Genomic DNA, 14,343 nt, shown 5'->3' with positions numbered 1-14,343 from the left:
CGAGTGGCGTTACATTATCGGCCGACGATCGTCGATCGATGGGGAGGGGGGAATGAGTGGATTATTTAAACGGCGGCCGTTGGACCAATCATTTCCGTTAATTCGCCGCCAGAGAATTTTCGAACCGAGATTTATCGACGATCCCTCGACGATGAAGGAAAAAAGGAGGATGAAGGGGGGAAAAAAGATATTGGGGATATTGTATCGGTCGAATTAACGATGGTTTATCCACCGGGAGGTGGGTAATAAATATAGGAGAATATATGTGTTTTAATCGTTTCGAATTGCCAGGTGTTGGTTATATCGTAGTTGATTCGGTCAGTTTGAAAATTTTATTGAGTTTCCTTCTTTCGGATTTTTACAGATTTCGAGAATGGGACGAGATCGAGGCGGTTTGGAAGAAATGCATTCGATGCCGCTTCATTTCAATTTCGAAACACGAACGAAACGATATTTCGTGCATAAACGCGATTCAATTTTGTCCGGAATTAATGAAATTCTGGTCCCTTCCTTGACTCGGTATATTCATATCCTATAAATTTGAAATCTCGGCATGAGCTAAAACTAAAACTAATCTTCGCTCTTTTTATTCGATCCTCCATAAATATTTGAATACTTGTAACGGTTTAGTCGAAAATTAATAAAATTCTAATCCTTTCCTTAACTCCGTTCGAATATTCATATCCAATAAATGTAGAATCTCGTTCAATAATAATCGCGAATAATTGTAATTACCAAACGAGATCGATTATACACAGCTGCGAATAAATGTTTTAACAAGTAATTACTTAAATTAACTTTATTCGAAATTTTTAAGTACTTACTTTTTCTAATTAAAACGATTCAATTTGGTCAAATAAATAAATAAATAAAATTCTAATCCTTTCCTTATTTATCCCTTATTTATGTTAATATCTTCGAAAAATTTAGAATTTCTATACGAACGAATCGTATTTATTTAATAATCGCAAATATTCGCGTAACGCAATTCAATTCGGTCGAAAAATTACCGAAATTCTAGTCCTTTCGTCAACTTAACCTATATTCGATAACCAATCCCTATCCGATCAATTCCGTAGGACGAATCTCGATACTGTTGGCAACACTGAGAAACAACACGCAGAATGCTTGTATCTAGAAGCACGGTTGCCTTGCAACACTGGTGAACACGGGAGAATCGAGTTATCGAAAAACCTCTATACTCGGCGCTCTGTGCAGAGATGGCGCGCACGGGAGCGGTTTATAGCCAGCCGGAACCAAGCCAATAAAAGTGTATTGAACCTCGTACGCGCGAAAAAGGGGAAGGGAAGGGAAGGGAAGGGAAATTTCGAAGGGAAACGAGGGGCAGGGGAAGTCGAATGGGAACGAGGAAAGGGGAGAGGGGAGAAAGTTTGCTCGATAAAATAAAATAAACCCGAAAGAACAGTTTTCGAGTAGCTGTCCCGCTGTCGGATTTCCCAGCTGTTCTGTGTTCGCTCGCGTCGTGGAGTGGGGGGCAGAGCTAGATAGCTCTGCAAGACTGTTCCGCGATACCCAAGTTTTCGAGGCGAGACGAGAAAATACTCGGTATAATAAGGTCGTTCGTAGAGAAAGGATTTCAAAGTGACGCGCGAATGTGTACGTACGCGTTTCGTGAATTTTCCCTCCCCCGGAAATTTTTGCCTTTATTATACCTGGAGAAAGTGGAATGTAGGGATCGTAACGATCGCAAGATCGGAACCATTTCTCGAACGTGCAATTGCGGATGTTGGCGCGTGAGGTCAAGCAAAAATGATACTCGATTCGAACGAATGGAACGAAGTCTCGAAAGTGTCGCGGAATACGCAAATGTGCGAACTTCGCTCCAACGCCGATAATGTATATATGTTTTCTTATTGTTATATATATTTGTTCAATTTCAGGGATACGTATATATGTATCTTTTTTTTTTTTTTAATTAAAATGAGAGAATTTTTAATAAAAGTAAGAGACTCGAAGATTTATTTTAATATTTTATTTTACTTGACAATCACTATTGTTTTGAAAATATTGTAACAGTGTCTTTAATGTCTCATCGTGTTTTTTGTAAATTGTTCTGAATTGATTTTTAATTAAAATCAGAAAGATTCTACGAGAGAATCTTAATATTTTATTTCACTCGACAATCGCTGCTTCGAAAGTGTTGTGACAATTTATCGTCTAAATTGTTGTAAAAAAAATTCTCTCATGAAGAACTCGGTTATTGTTATTAATCCAGTTAAATCGTGACGTGTTTAATTATACACCACTCGATCGCTGCCTATCCCTCTCTTTCTCTGTTTCCAGACTTCTCGTTTCTTTATTCGATTCTGTTCCTTTTTTTTTTTTTCCTTTTTTCTCTCCTCCTCCTCCTCCCCTCCGTTGAAAAATCGAACTTGTCTCTGCACGTGACGTACATTCGAAGCTACGATAAATTCCTTTACGAGCCTCCCAAACCGTTAGCGCCATTAACTTCCCCCGTCTACCTTCGATTACATCCACATTCCGCGTGGATAAAAATCCCCTTGGCAAGAATTCTCTCTCTCTCTCTCTCTGCCCAAATGCAAAAATTGAGCGAAATTCCTCGAACGAACACAGAAAAAGATTTAACGCAGAATAATTGAATGTAATCCTTTTTTTTCTTCCCCTCCCCCTTTCGTTCCATCCATAATCTTCCGAAATTAGCATTCATCGTTCTCCACGTTTAATGTATCTACGCCAATTTTGAATCGAAATCAGAGGGGAGAGGGTACCATTTTCAAGAGAAATTTTGATCTGATTCAACTTATTCAATTTTAAGGCATTAAAAAAAATAAAATAACTAATTAAATAACTAACTCGTGATTAAAATCAGAAGAGGGGAGGTACCATTTTCAAGAGAAATTTTGATCTGATTCAACTTATTCAACTTTAAGGCATTAAAAAAAATAAAATAACTATATAATAATAAAATACTAAAAATACTAAAATATAAAAAAAAACTAATAAAAAATAATTAAATAACTAATTCGTGATTAAAATCAGAAGGGGGGGTACCATTTTCAAGATAAATTTTGATCTGATTCAATTTATTCAACTTTAAGATATTAAAAAAAATAAAATAACTAATTAAATAATTAACTCGTGATTAAAATTAGAAGGGGGGAGGGATATCATTTTCAAGAGAAATTTTGATCTGATTCAATTTATTCGACTTTAAGGCATTAAAAAAACTAATTAAATAACTAACTCGTGATTAAAATCAGAGGGAGGGAGGTACTATTTTCAAAATAAATTTTGATCTGATTCAATTTATTCGACTTTAAAAAAAAATAAATAAATAAATAACTGGTGATTAAAATTCTGAAATTTATCGACAAGATTCATTCATTTGTGCTATAATTATATTATTCGATATTACTCGGCGCTTCGTGAATAAATAAATTATTAAACTTTTTAAAAATAAAATAACTAATTAAGTAACTAACTCGTGATTAAAATCAGAAGGGAGGGGGTATTATTTTCAAGATAAATTTTGATCTGATTCATCTTATTCAATTTTATGATTATTTAAAAAAATAAATGAATAAATAACTGGTGATTAAAATTCTGAAATTTATCGACAAGATTCATTCATTTGTGCTATAATTATATTATTCGATATTACTCGATGCTTCGTGAATAAATAAATTATTAAATTTTTTTTTCGTATCCGTGAATTTCTTGTTGCTTAACTTAAAATGATATCGTATTATTATTAAACGTATAAAATATTTATTTATTTTGATATTTTATGTATCTTTACGTTCGAAGAAAGAAAATTTATTGAATATTAAAATCTATATTGTTACTTTGGATTTATTTTAATAATAAAGCAATTACCAATATGGATAGTTTGTCAGGATAAGTATCGCGATAAAGTGTCGTTCCGTGTCTCTCATCTTTTTTTATTTTATTGGGAACAAATTTTACGATCCCAATAACGTGGGATCTCACCATTCATTCACCGGCTATTTATTCTTATTTCTCATCTTCTTATATTACTTCTTATACTATATCAATTTCCTGTATATAATTCATGTAACGAAAAATCAAACTCATTCTCGCTCGAATTAATTTCATTTCGCTGTATTCCAAACTCGAAAACTTCGAAAATAATATTTCTCTCGCCACCGAAAGTATATTTCGATCCACGATCTAATTTAAGATTAAAAAAAAAAAAAAAATCTCACAGTATATCATTCCACGCTTTATAAGATTAAAGTACTTAAGAATCTATTTTATTCTCAAAAAAAAAAAAAATCAAACATAGATATAAATACTGTCGCCGTTCGAAATCCGCCCCAAATCGATCGAAGCGGCGGCGGAGAACGCACCTCTCGAGTTATCGCATCGAACCGAGCGGCGGCATTCGAGCGCGAAGGTATTTAAAACGGTTAAAAAATTTGCCCATCTCCGTCGCCTCGCCGTGCGCGAGGTGGAAGGGGTAACGGCAACAGCGCACGTTCCCCCCGCGCGCGGTGGGACGCGTGTCGTCCGGCGATCCAGAAAGATTCTATCTTTCGTATCGATTAATCCGACTAATCAAAGCGAGCTAGCGATGGGTCGATGATGGGTTATCGAGTTTCCCGGTCGCTAGAAATTCGAGGCAATTCTGAGATCAAACCTTCCCCCTCCCCCCTTCCCCTTCCTTTAATCGGCGCAAGGCGAGTCGACAACGTCCGTTTGACTCCTCCCGAGTCCTATCCTGAACAACGGTTATCGCGCGTAAATTGTGCGTGGGCGCAACCGGTTTTAGCACACCCTCCACCCTATGGCGTTATTGCAACTGGATGCAATTGGACGGACAAACCGGGTGCGAACCGGGACTCGGTGCGTGGAACGCACGAAATGTTGCGTCGAGGACGCGGTTCGATTAAATATTCGATCCTGGGACTCGAGAAAAATGGTATTTCTTTCGTCGTTTCGTTTTTTTTTGGTTGTTATAATATTCGAAGTAGCGAATCTGTCGAAACGACTAGGTTAAAATTAAATTATTGTGGTTATGGTTATTGAATGTACACTCTACAATGGGTATTTTCCTTGAATCGATGAAAAAAAAAGAAGCGAATGGAAGATTTTGATCTGTGTGAAATTTAGCGTAGGGAAAATGTCTCTGTTCTCGGTGTGTTATGCTTTCTAATCTCTGTTTATTTTATCAGAATTGTGGATGAATTGTAGACGCGAAGATTCGAATCGGAAAATATAAACGGTAAAAAGCGTCGTTAGCGTGAAGTGTTAAGCCATTTTATCTGTTGAACTTTATATCCGGTTATTCCCTTGATATAGCGAGAGTCGAGGGCGTCTACTATTTCAAACGTTTAACGTGCTCCACACGATCGAGTGGGACACTTTTAATCGTGTCGTTTGTATTGTATCATCGTATCCATTGCTGCGTGTAAACTGTATTTCATCGACCTTACAAGTACATCGTGCCACTGTTTTGCCGCCAAACTTTTCTTCAAACAGAGTAACGTGCACGACACGTTTCGCGTTGTACATGTTATATATAAAGTGTGTATAAGTACGCGTTATCGATAACAGGGAGGAAACCTCTTGATAACGAGGTTATTTTTTTAACCGCCATTCTATCCCGCTGATATTCGAACATTGTCGAATTGTTATCTTAGGAGTAAATTATTTTTGTATTTATCTTGTCTTGTCGAGTAAATTAAAATATTTATCCATTTCATTGAATTTCTGAGATAATTATAATATTTTTCCAGAAATAAACGTATCTTAAACGTAATTTAAATCGTTATAACTTCAATAGACAATAACTTTCGATCGATGAACGATGAAAGATCATTGGAAGCGCGAAATCTTCCCCTTTAAAACGCTTTCTAATTTATCTAGATACGATTTCCGGTTTCGAAGATATCATCGTGCAAAAAAGAAAAAAAGAAAGTAATTTTTTTTAATCGTTTAACACGATTAAACTCTATTAAAATTAGACAAACTTTGAACCGTTATAACTCCGAAGATAATGATTTCTGATCGATGAACGAACGATCGTTGGAAGCGCGGAATCTTCCCCTTTAAAACGTTTTCCGATTTATCTCGATACGATTTCCGGTTTCCAAGATATCGTCGTGCAAAGAGAAAGTAATTTTTTTAAATCGTTTCCTTTAACGCGATTAAACTCTATTAAAATTAGAAAAACTTTGAACCGCTATAACTCCGAGGATAATAACTTCCGGTCGATGAACGAACGATCATTGGAAGCGCGGAATCTTCCCCTTTAAAACTTTTTTAAATTTATTCCGATACGAGTTCCAGTTCCCGAGATATCGTCGTTCGAAGAGAAATGTAATTTTTTAAATCGTTAATCTATCCCCGTCCTCGGTTCGCTTACTCGGATCCCTTCTCCTCGACCTATTCCAAACTTCAGACAAATAATAAACACGAAACAACGTTCGCACGCGTTTCCAGGAAAGAATATAAACCGCGGGCTCGTTCATAATTTTTGCGCTCTGCTTATCCAACCACTTTCGAAACTTCGAATTCGAATCGTATCTCGGCGACCGATCGAGATATCAAAAACCAACTTCGATGGCATACTTTCCTCTATCTTCTGAACGTTTCAACGATAAAATTTTTTATCTCCCTCCTCTTTTAATACTCTCTAAGAGTTTAAGTTTCTAATATCAATCGTCCGTGTAAACTACGTATATAATCTTGTTTCGACTCAAAGAGTCGGCTCTCTAAAAATTTCGTCGGAAATCGGAAGGGATTATCTTCCCGATTACCGTCCAGAGAGCAATTAAACCTCCCCTCCTCCTCTCCCCCCCCCTCTCTCTCTCTCGTTCACGTTTCTGTGTTCAACTCTTTATCGCGCATTTCGCGGCATTATACCGTTCCTTGTAGGCAAATGCCGGCTTTTTTTTTCTCTCTCTTTCTTTTTTTATCATCGTATACCGCCTCGTATGAGAGAAACGCAGCTGCATAAATGAGGCTAGATGCTATATGCACGCAGCCGAGAATCGTTTCATGGCGAACGTGCTTTAACGCCGCGACGCTGACACGTCCGCAAGTTTACCCCGGCGTTATATCTCGCATCATGGGATTTCCCTACGCTTTTCATCCTCTCCGTTACATCGTAAACTCTTTCTCTCTGTCTCTCTCTCTCTCTCTCTCTCTCTTTCTCTCGTCCCTATATTCGTCCCTCTTCTCTCCTTCCACCGGCGGTCTTTCGAGCGAATTTCTCATCGCGTTTTCCAGGGGTCGGCTCGTGTTTCCGCCTGAATGCGCGCGCGGGCATTAGCAAATACATAAATGACTCGGTCCTTTCTTTTTTTTGTTTCTCCTTCTTTTTCTTCAAGAGAAGGATTCTTTCTCGCTCGCATTTAATTTTCTTCTCTTGTTCTCTTGGAAGGGGGTTCTTTTTTAAGAGGATCGAGGGTTTTAAGGTCACGCGGAGAGAGGTAATTGAAGGTAAAGATTGGTAGAGGGAAGGTAAAGATTGTGAAACATCGTTTAAAAAAAAAAGAAAAACGAAGTTCGAAGAAAATGGACGCGGAAGGAGGAGGGATGCTTGCGAATTCTTCTTTATCGACTTTGCACTTCTTTTACTTACCGCCGGTAAGTTTAAGTTTTAATCGAATCCGGGGGCTCGCTCGAATGAAATATCGATGTATCGAGTCTTTGGTTTGAAAACTGACCCGAGAACGATCAATCGTTAAGTATATTAACTTCGAGGTTGAGGGAAATTTTATTTAAGATCGGTCTTGTTCGTTTAACAAAATTACGCAAGATCGTTTATTTTAAATTGAGCTTCCTTCCAGAAGATTCGCGGAGGAAGAGAGAGAGAGAAAAGATTCGACGAAACGATTCGAACATTATTCAATGACTAACAAGTGAAGTTGTTATCGCTAACGAGGGAAAGATAAACTCGCCGCAAGTAGTTTATCGAGAGATCAGAGAAACTCGTATAATAATCTCTTCTGTCTGTCAATCTTGTACCGTTCCGATCTTGCGGAAATCAAATTTCCAAATTATTTCTCCTACTTTTTCGTTGGAACGGATCGAGCGAATGAAATTTCGAATAATTATTTGCTCCATTAATCGCTCGAAAAATTATCGTTAAAAGTATCATCCGAGAAAAGAAACCGCCTATTTAACCAGCGATTAAGAACAAGTGATCCGATATTCCGTGAAAAGTGTACACAGCGTTGTAAAACCGATTTCAAATTTATTACTCGAATAATAATTTTCGGTGAAGTTTGAGTAAACAGTAACGCAGTGTTCCATCCAACATAAATAGACCAAATGTTCCTAGCAATCGATTTCTGTGTCATCTTTCTGACAATATTTATATTTAATCGTTATTCGAATGGGATAAAAATAGGGCAGAATTGAGAAAACTTGAGAATTTCAATTACACGAGAATCAATTATTACGTAAATTTATCGATATGAATTGTACGAAATTAGTAATTTATATAAAAACAGAATAACTTTTATAAAAATTTATAAAAACAGAAATGGAAGGATGGAATGAGTATAAAGGTCTCCAAATAGGAAGAAAAATAAGAAAGGAAAAAGAAGGAAAATTTATTCGTTTTCAGAAAGAATCATTGAAAAACAATACATCGAGTGCGTTTAATTAGTTACATTTAATATCGAAATCGGTGATCTTTTTTCGCTTATCCTTTCTCCTTCCACCAGTTTCCTTCGATATTGTGTGTCGAGAATGAAAATATTTTACATATACATTTCTCCTCGAGAACGGTATAAAACGGTACGAAAATGGTTCTCAGCTCGCACGATGCGTTTTCGACGATCGATCTTCTTTGGTTCGCCGCTTCCGAATGTTTATCCCTCGACGCGATGAGTTATAGCTGCTGATTCGTGTCCGATCTTCTATTCTCCCCCCTCCCCTGAATAACTTTTTTCCCCTCGCCGTCCGCTTTTTCTCCGCCTTTTATCCCACGCTTCCTTCCTCGTTCGAGCAAACGCCTATTCCCCAAGAAAACGTCTCATCCATTCGTTCTCGTTTCTCGAATCTTTGCGTATCTGCACGCGAACTTCTTCGTTGAACTTTTTTTTTTTTTTTTTTGAATTTTATTCGAACAATTAAAATTCAATCGAACAAAAGACAATTCGTATATAGAAATGTTATTTTTTTCTTTTTGTTAAAAAGGTAAGTGGCGCGATTAAAAATGCTCGATCGGTAAATGCGTCGTTGTTTAATCTCGACACGTCGTTCGAACACCGGTTCGAACAGCGCAGCTATATTAACCGGGCGAAATTAATTTTGTCGAATGTATAAAAAGGTAATTGTTCCGATGAAACGGGTACACAATAGCTGTGCATTAAAATTTTAAATCCTCTCTTTGAACGTTTACAGATCGATCAAAATACGGAATTGATCGATAATTTTTTAAAAAGCACTTGAGTTTCAATTTTATTTAACGGATACAAACATTCTCGAAATTTTGTGTGTTTTAATTTTAAATTATAAATTATCGACGAGTTCTTTTTTTTTTAAATTAAAGTTGAGTAATTATTTATTTGGAAGTGTGATGGAAAAATATTCAATTTTTTTTTACTGCCATATTTGATTTTGCAAAATTATATTAAGATTAATTTTAAGATATTTTTATAATAATATTCCTAACTTTAACTGGCAATATTTTTATTCGTTTTTAGATCTTTGAACGATACGCTTCTTACAATTTTTAACATTATTTTGTTGAATTATCTGGCCCGTATATCTATCGAATAATTTATTGTAGGATAAGATTGTCATTTTCCCTTAATACCTATTTTTTTTAAAATATTCCATTTCGAAATCCAGTTTATCGTATGCTCGTCAAATTCGAAACGCTTTCCAAGTTGATTGCTACGACATTTTTTCACTGCCACATCTGCCATACAGATATTTTTCACGGTTATCCAACGGTTCTCGAATCACGAATATTCGTACGTTCGTGTATTTATATATCCTTTATATATATTGATTATTTTCCTTCTTCTTTATACATTTAGTCACATTTCTATATTACGTACATTTCAACGAAACGATAAATTACAATGAAGAGCAGTATCGTAATTTAAAAAAAAAATAATAATTTTATCCAGTCTTATCTTCTATTATTCGAACACCGTGCGTATCCCAAGTATGGATACAGTAGAATTAACAGGGAGACAAAAATAGAATTTCCGAATAAATAGAACAAAATATTTTCTTTTGCATTAATCGCTTCGTTTATTCGAGTAGAAACGAACAAAATTGACAAGTTTCTTTCAAAAGTCCTAAAAGTCCCATATCTTTCTAGCCGTTAAGTCGTAAATTTTTTATTGTAAGCAGCTGCGTAGAATTACGTTTCCCGTCGCGCCTCGAACCGTCCGACCGTCCGCTATATTCCTGCCAATTTCGTTCCACTTTCACCGTCTTTTTTTATTTCCTATCTCTCTCTCTCTTCAACAGTTGAAGCTAGGCATTTTTGTTTACATCGCGATACCCTTCTCTCCTTCGAACCGAATTCATGCGATTACGTTTAACCGAACGCAGAAAAGTATTTGTTACATCCGAATACGTTCACGTATTTACGTTGCAATCCAAGTACGTTGTACGTAAACATCGCTACGAAAACGATTGGATAACAAAACATACGGCTAATAGAACGTCCGTTATATTAGGGTGTTGGGATAATGGGGAGGAGGTACGGTTACGGGAGTCTCTACCGTGGTTGGAGAATCGAGCCGAGAGTCGGTTTAGCGTTTAAGTGGCAAGTTTTGTACGCGGGAGAGGATCGTTCGTTGATCCGTGGAAAAATTGCGGGCGACACAAACGCCGCCGTTGAGCGGTGGTGAGCGGCAGGAAATTTTAATTAGACACCGGAAGAACTGATTGGGCTGAATTATCTTCGTTTCGCGTCTCGATGCGTGGCATCGCGCACACGCGGCACCGCATTGAATATTCGACGAACGAGCCGCGCTCGCAATTACTCGGCCGAGAAGGCAATTATAATTTTTTTTTTTCCCCGAGATTTTTACACGCTCCGGAATCCATTGTATGTACGCGTGTATGTTTTTATTCTTTTTTCTTTTTTCTTTTTTTTGTAAGTTGCAAGAGAGGGTTCTTGAATAATTCATTCCGTCGATGGTACAATTGCTTTTTAATTGAATCGAGACGCCGCCACCGGGGATCGGTCCCGCGTTAACGTAGTTTACATTAAAATTGCCGCTGAAATATTCATTTTCCAGGCCACTATTACCAGATCACCGCGCGTTAAGATAAATATATATACACGCCGGATATATACGCGTGTGACACGTAAAACGCACACGCGTTCGCCCCCTTCTGTATTTTATCGTTTATTTATCGGTGAAATCGTGGAGCACGTATCTGGTGGGAAAGTATATGGAGAATGATATATCGAATATTGGATAATAAATAAAATTAATTATTGTTATTAATCATAAACGTGTTTAAATCGTCGTTCGACATCTCTTCGTACTTCGATATTTTTCCACTTTCTAATAATATTTTCTGGGAAATGTTAAATATTGAAATCTCTTATTTCTTACGCTTAAGATATCTCGTGCTAATATTTTCCAGTAATATTTTCTAGAAAACTAGAATTATCACTTGATCTAATCTCTCATTTATAATACTACTTGAATCTTTAGCTATCTCGATCCTATTCTTCCAGTTTCCAACAATTCTCTTTATATCTAATATAAATACATCATTATCACGTGTACTTGTTTTCATCACTGAATTATTATCACTTAATAATCTCTTAAGATATCTCGATCTATGCCAATATTCCTCCATTTTTCCACTAATGTTTCCTGAGAAATACTAAACACCGAATTAAACGCTTAATCTAATCTCTCGTTTATTAACACTTAAGTTTTAAGATATCTCGATCCATTCTTCCAAAAATATTTTCACGTAAATTTTTTTCATCATCATTTACACGACCTAATCTCTGTATTAAAATTCAAATCTTAAAAAATCTCGATATTTAAAACATATCAAGAATATACTCTTCCAATTTCCAATATAATATTTTCCAAGAAACACTGAAATCTCTTATTAATATCTCGTGCCTTATATTCTTCCATTTTCCAAGAAACGCTAAACGCAAGAATTATCGCTTAAAAATCTAATCTCTTATTTACACGCTTAAATCTTAAGATACCAATATATATTCTTCCACTACTTTATCGCGTAATTCTTTCTCTCTCTCTCTAACGCATTAATCATCAACCCTCGAGTTCCTTCCTTCGAGCACGCGCACACTGTCTTCGCCTTCGTTTCTCCCCTCGCAACCCTCCCCCCTCCCTCCTTCACCTTTCACCTACGCCTCTCTCTTATGACGCGGCGCCGGGGGATGAGATTGCAGCGCAAATCTGATTCTGTTGAAGCGATATTCAGAATGTGTGTGTGTGTGTGTGTATAAATAAGAAAAGCCGCGTTCCGCTCGGGTTACAATTTATGAAGCTCGTGAACGTCATTTGCCCACCGTCGGTAAATGCCCCGTCCACTCTGACGTTTCACCAGGGGTGTAAACACACAGGTAAAGTATAATAACCCGCCCCACCCGCCACCCGCTTGCTTTATATTTTAATACCGACCGGTTTCCGGCCAAGACAATCTGCCAGACCGCGATAAAATCGTTTTACGACACCGAGCACCGTCGGTTATGTCACCGCCTCGCTGGGTAACTTGTCCGTATTGTTTCGAGCTTCGGTCCTCGTTGTGGACGCGACGAATTAAGCCTTTTTTTTTTTTTTCAACTTTTTTCGAGTGATAATAAACGCTTCTTTTCTTCCTCCGTGGAGTGCAGAAGGGTTAAGAGAAACGTGGATTTGATTTAGATTAAGAAGGGTAAAAAGGGAAATTCTGGGAATATCTGGGAATTGTTGAAGGAGAATGATTTGTAAAATTGTAAAATATAATGAAAATTGGAAGAGTGTTAGAAAGAAAGAAAGGTGATATAAAATTTTCTATTGTTTATATAAATTAAATAAAACAGGAGAACAATTAATCGCGACACGAAGGAATGCGAACCGAAGGAATTCCTCGTACGAAGTGAAATCTTCGTTTCATTAGCTCTAGGCTAATTCAAGTTCGTTAAACCGGTATTTTTGCGCTTCGATGCATCATCGTTTATCAAGCTTGCTCGCAATGCGGAGAACGAAGGTCCAAATTAAAACTCGCCCCTCTCCCGATCTTCTTCGTATTCGAATTTTTGCTCCTTTCCTTCTTTTCTTCTCTTTCCTTCACGATCAATAACGAATCTTCGAAGAAATTCACGGGAATTGAAACCGAAAATTACGTATGTAATGTTGTTCACTGGTGAAAAAAAGTCTCGTGGAAGACTCTGATTGGTTAATTTGGAACGAAATATCCATTTTACACACGCACTTTTCTTTTTATCGTATTATATTTATCGATGCATTAGTTCTAAAATGCTAAGAGAATTCTAACCTAAAATCTTAACCTCGTATTTCTCGTCAATATTATTCTTCGCGTAGGTTAATTGTAATGATAGTTTTTAATAGTTTAGATAATAATTAACACGTATACGAATAAACTGGACACATTTTCAATCTTGGACGATTATCTTAGCGTAACACATTTCACAGATGAAAATAATTTTCACGATTTTGAACGTCAAATTGTAGCTCTTCTGTGCACTACTGTGAAGCCTGTGACGTCAGCGATTGCCAACAAAGTGTGCGAAGTGGGGATAAATGGTCAGCGAAGGACCCCTCTTGCCCCCGTACCGCTTCGCGAAACTTCTTTTCAGTACTGAACAGTAGATACATGTGTATTAGGAAAGGAATGTGTTTCGAGCATTTATTTAAGTCAAAATTCGAAAAAACAATAAAAATGACCACGTGAATTAGAGAGATTATGTTAAATTCTGGGATACACATTAGTAAGACGCACATTAATTCGAATTTTACATATTATTCATTGGTAGAAAGAAATCTCGCGGAATGTTGATCCGATTGGTCAATTTGAAAACGCCTATTTTACACACATTTTTCTTTCTACTATTGTATTTGTTATGTATATTTATCCAAAATGATGATTTGTATCTAAATCTCGATGCATTAGCATAGAGATAGTATCCAAAAAATTCTAACCTATTTTTCGTCAATGCTAATTACGGTTTGTAACGATAGTTTAATAATTCAAATAATTAAGATAATAATTGTATGTATATGAATAAGTTAGTTTCGAAAATATTTCAACTTTCAATCTTAGACGATTATCTTAACGTAACACAAATGAAAATAATTTTTACGATTCGAACGTTCACATTGTAGCTTTTCTGTATTCTATATACCGTGTAGCGTGTGA

The 14,343-nt window shown here is 36.5% G+C and overlaps 1 protein-coding gene across 4 annotated transcripts in view; it reads left to right on the top strand.

Annotated features, from left to right (window-relative positions):
* Positions 1-14,343, top strand: part of LOC409611 (disintegrin and metalloproteinase domain-containing protein 10) — a 134,399-nt gene that overhangs the window by 83,406 nt on the left and 36,650 nt on the right. For 2 of the 4 annotated variants that reach the window (XM_006563615.3, XM_006563613.3), the window contains exon 1: positions 9,665-12,547. The exons of 1 other annotated variant lie outside the window; for it this stretch is intronic. In XM_006563615.3, coding sequence (XP_006563678.1) covers positions 12,466-12,547 — 82 coding nt within the window. In that variant the 5' untranslated portion in view covers positions 9,665-12,465. Of the gene's footprint in view, positions 1-9,664; positions 12,548-14,343 lie in introns of those variants that run through there. One more of the 4 variants, XM_006563616.3, reaches the window with a different exon arrangement.

Source organism: Apis mellifera, linkage group LG15 (genome assembly GCF_003254395.2).
Source record: "Apis mellifera strain DH4 linkage group LG15, Amel_HAv3.1, whole genome shotgun sequence".
Lineage (NCBI taxonomy): Eukaryota > Metazoa > Arthropoda > Insecta > Hymenoptera > Apidae > Apis > Apis mellifera.
Note: the sequence above shows the minus strand (reverse complement) of the source record. Positions and strands in the feature narration are given on the sequence as shown.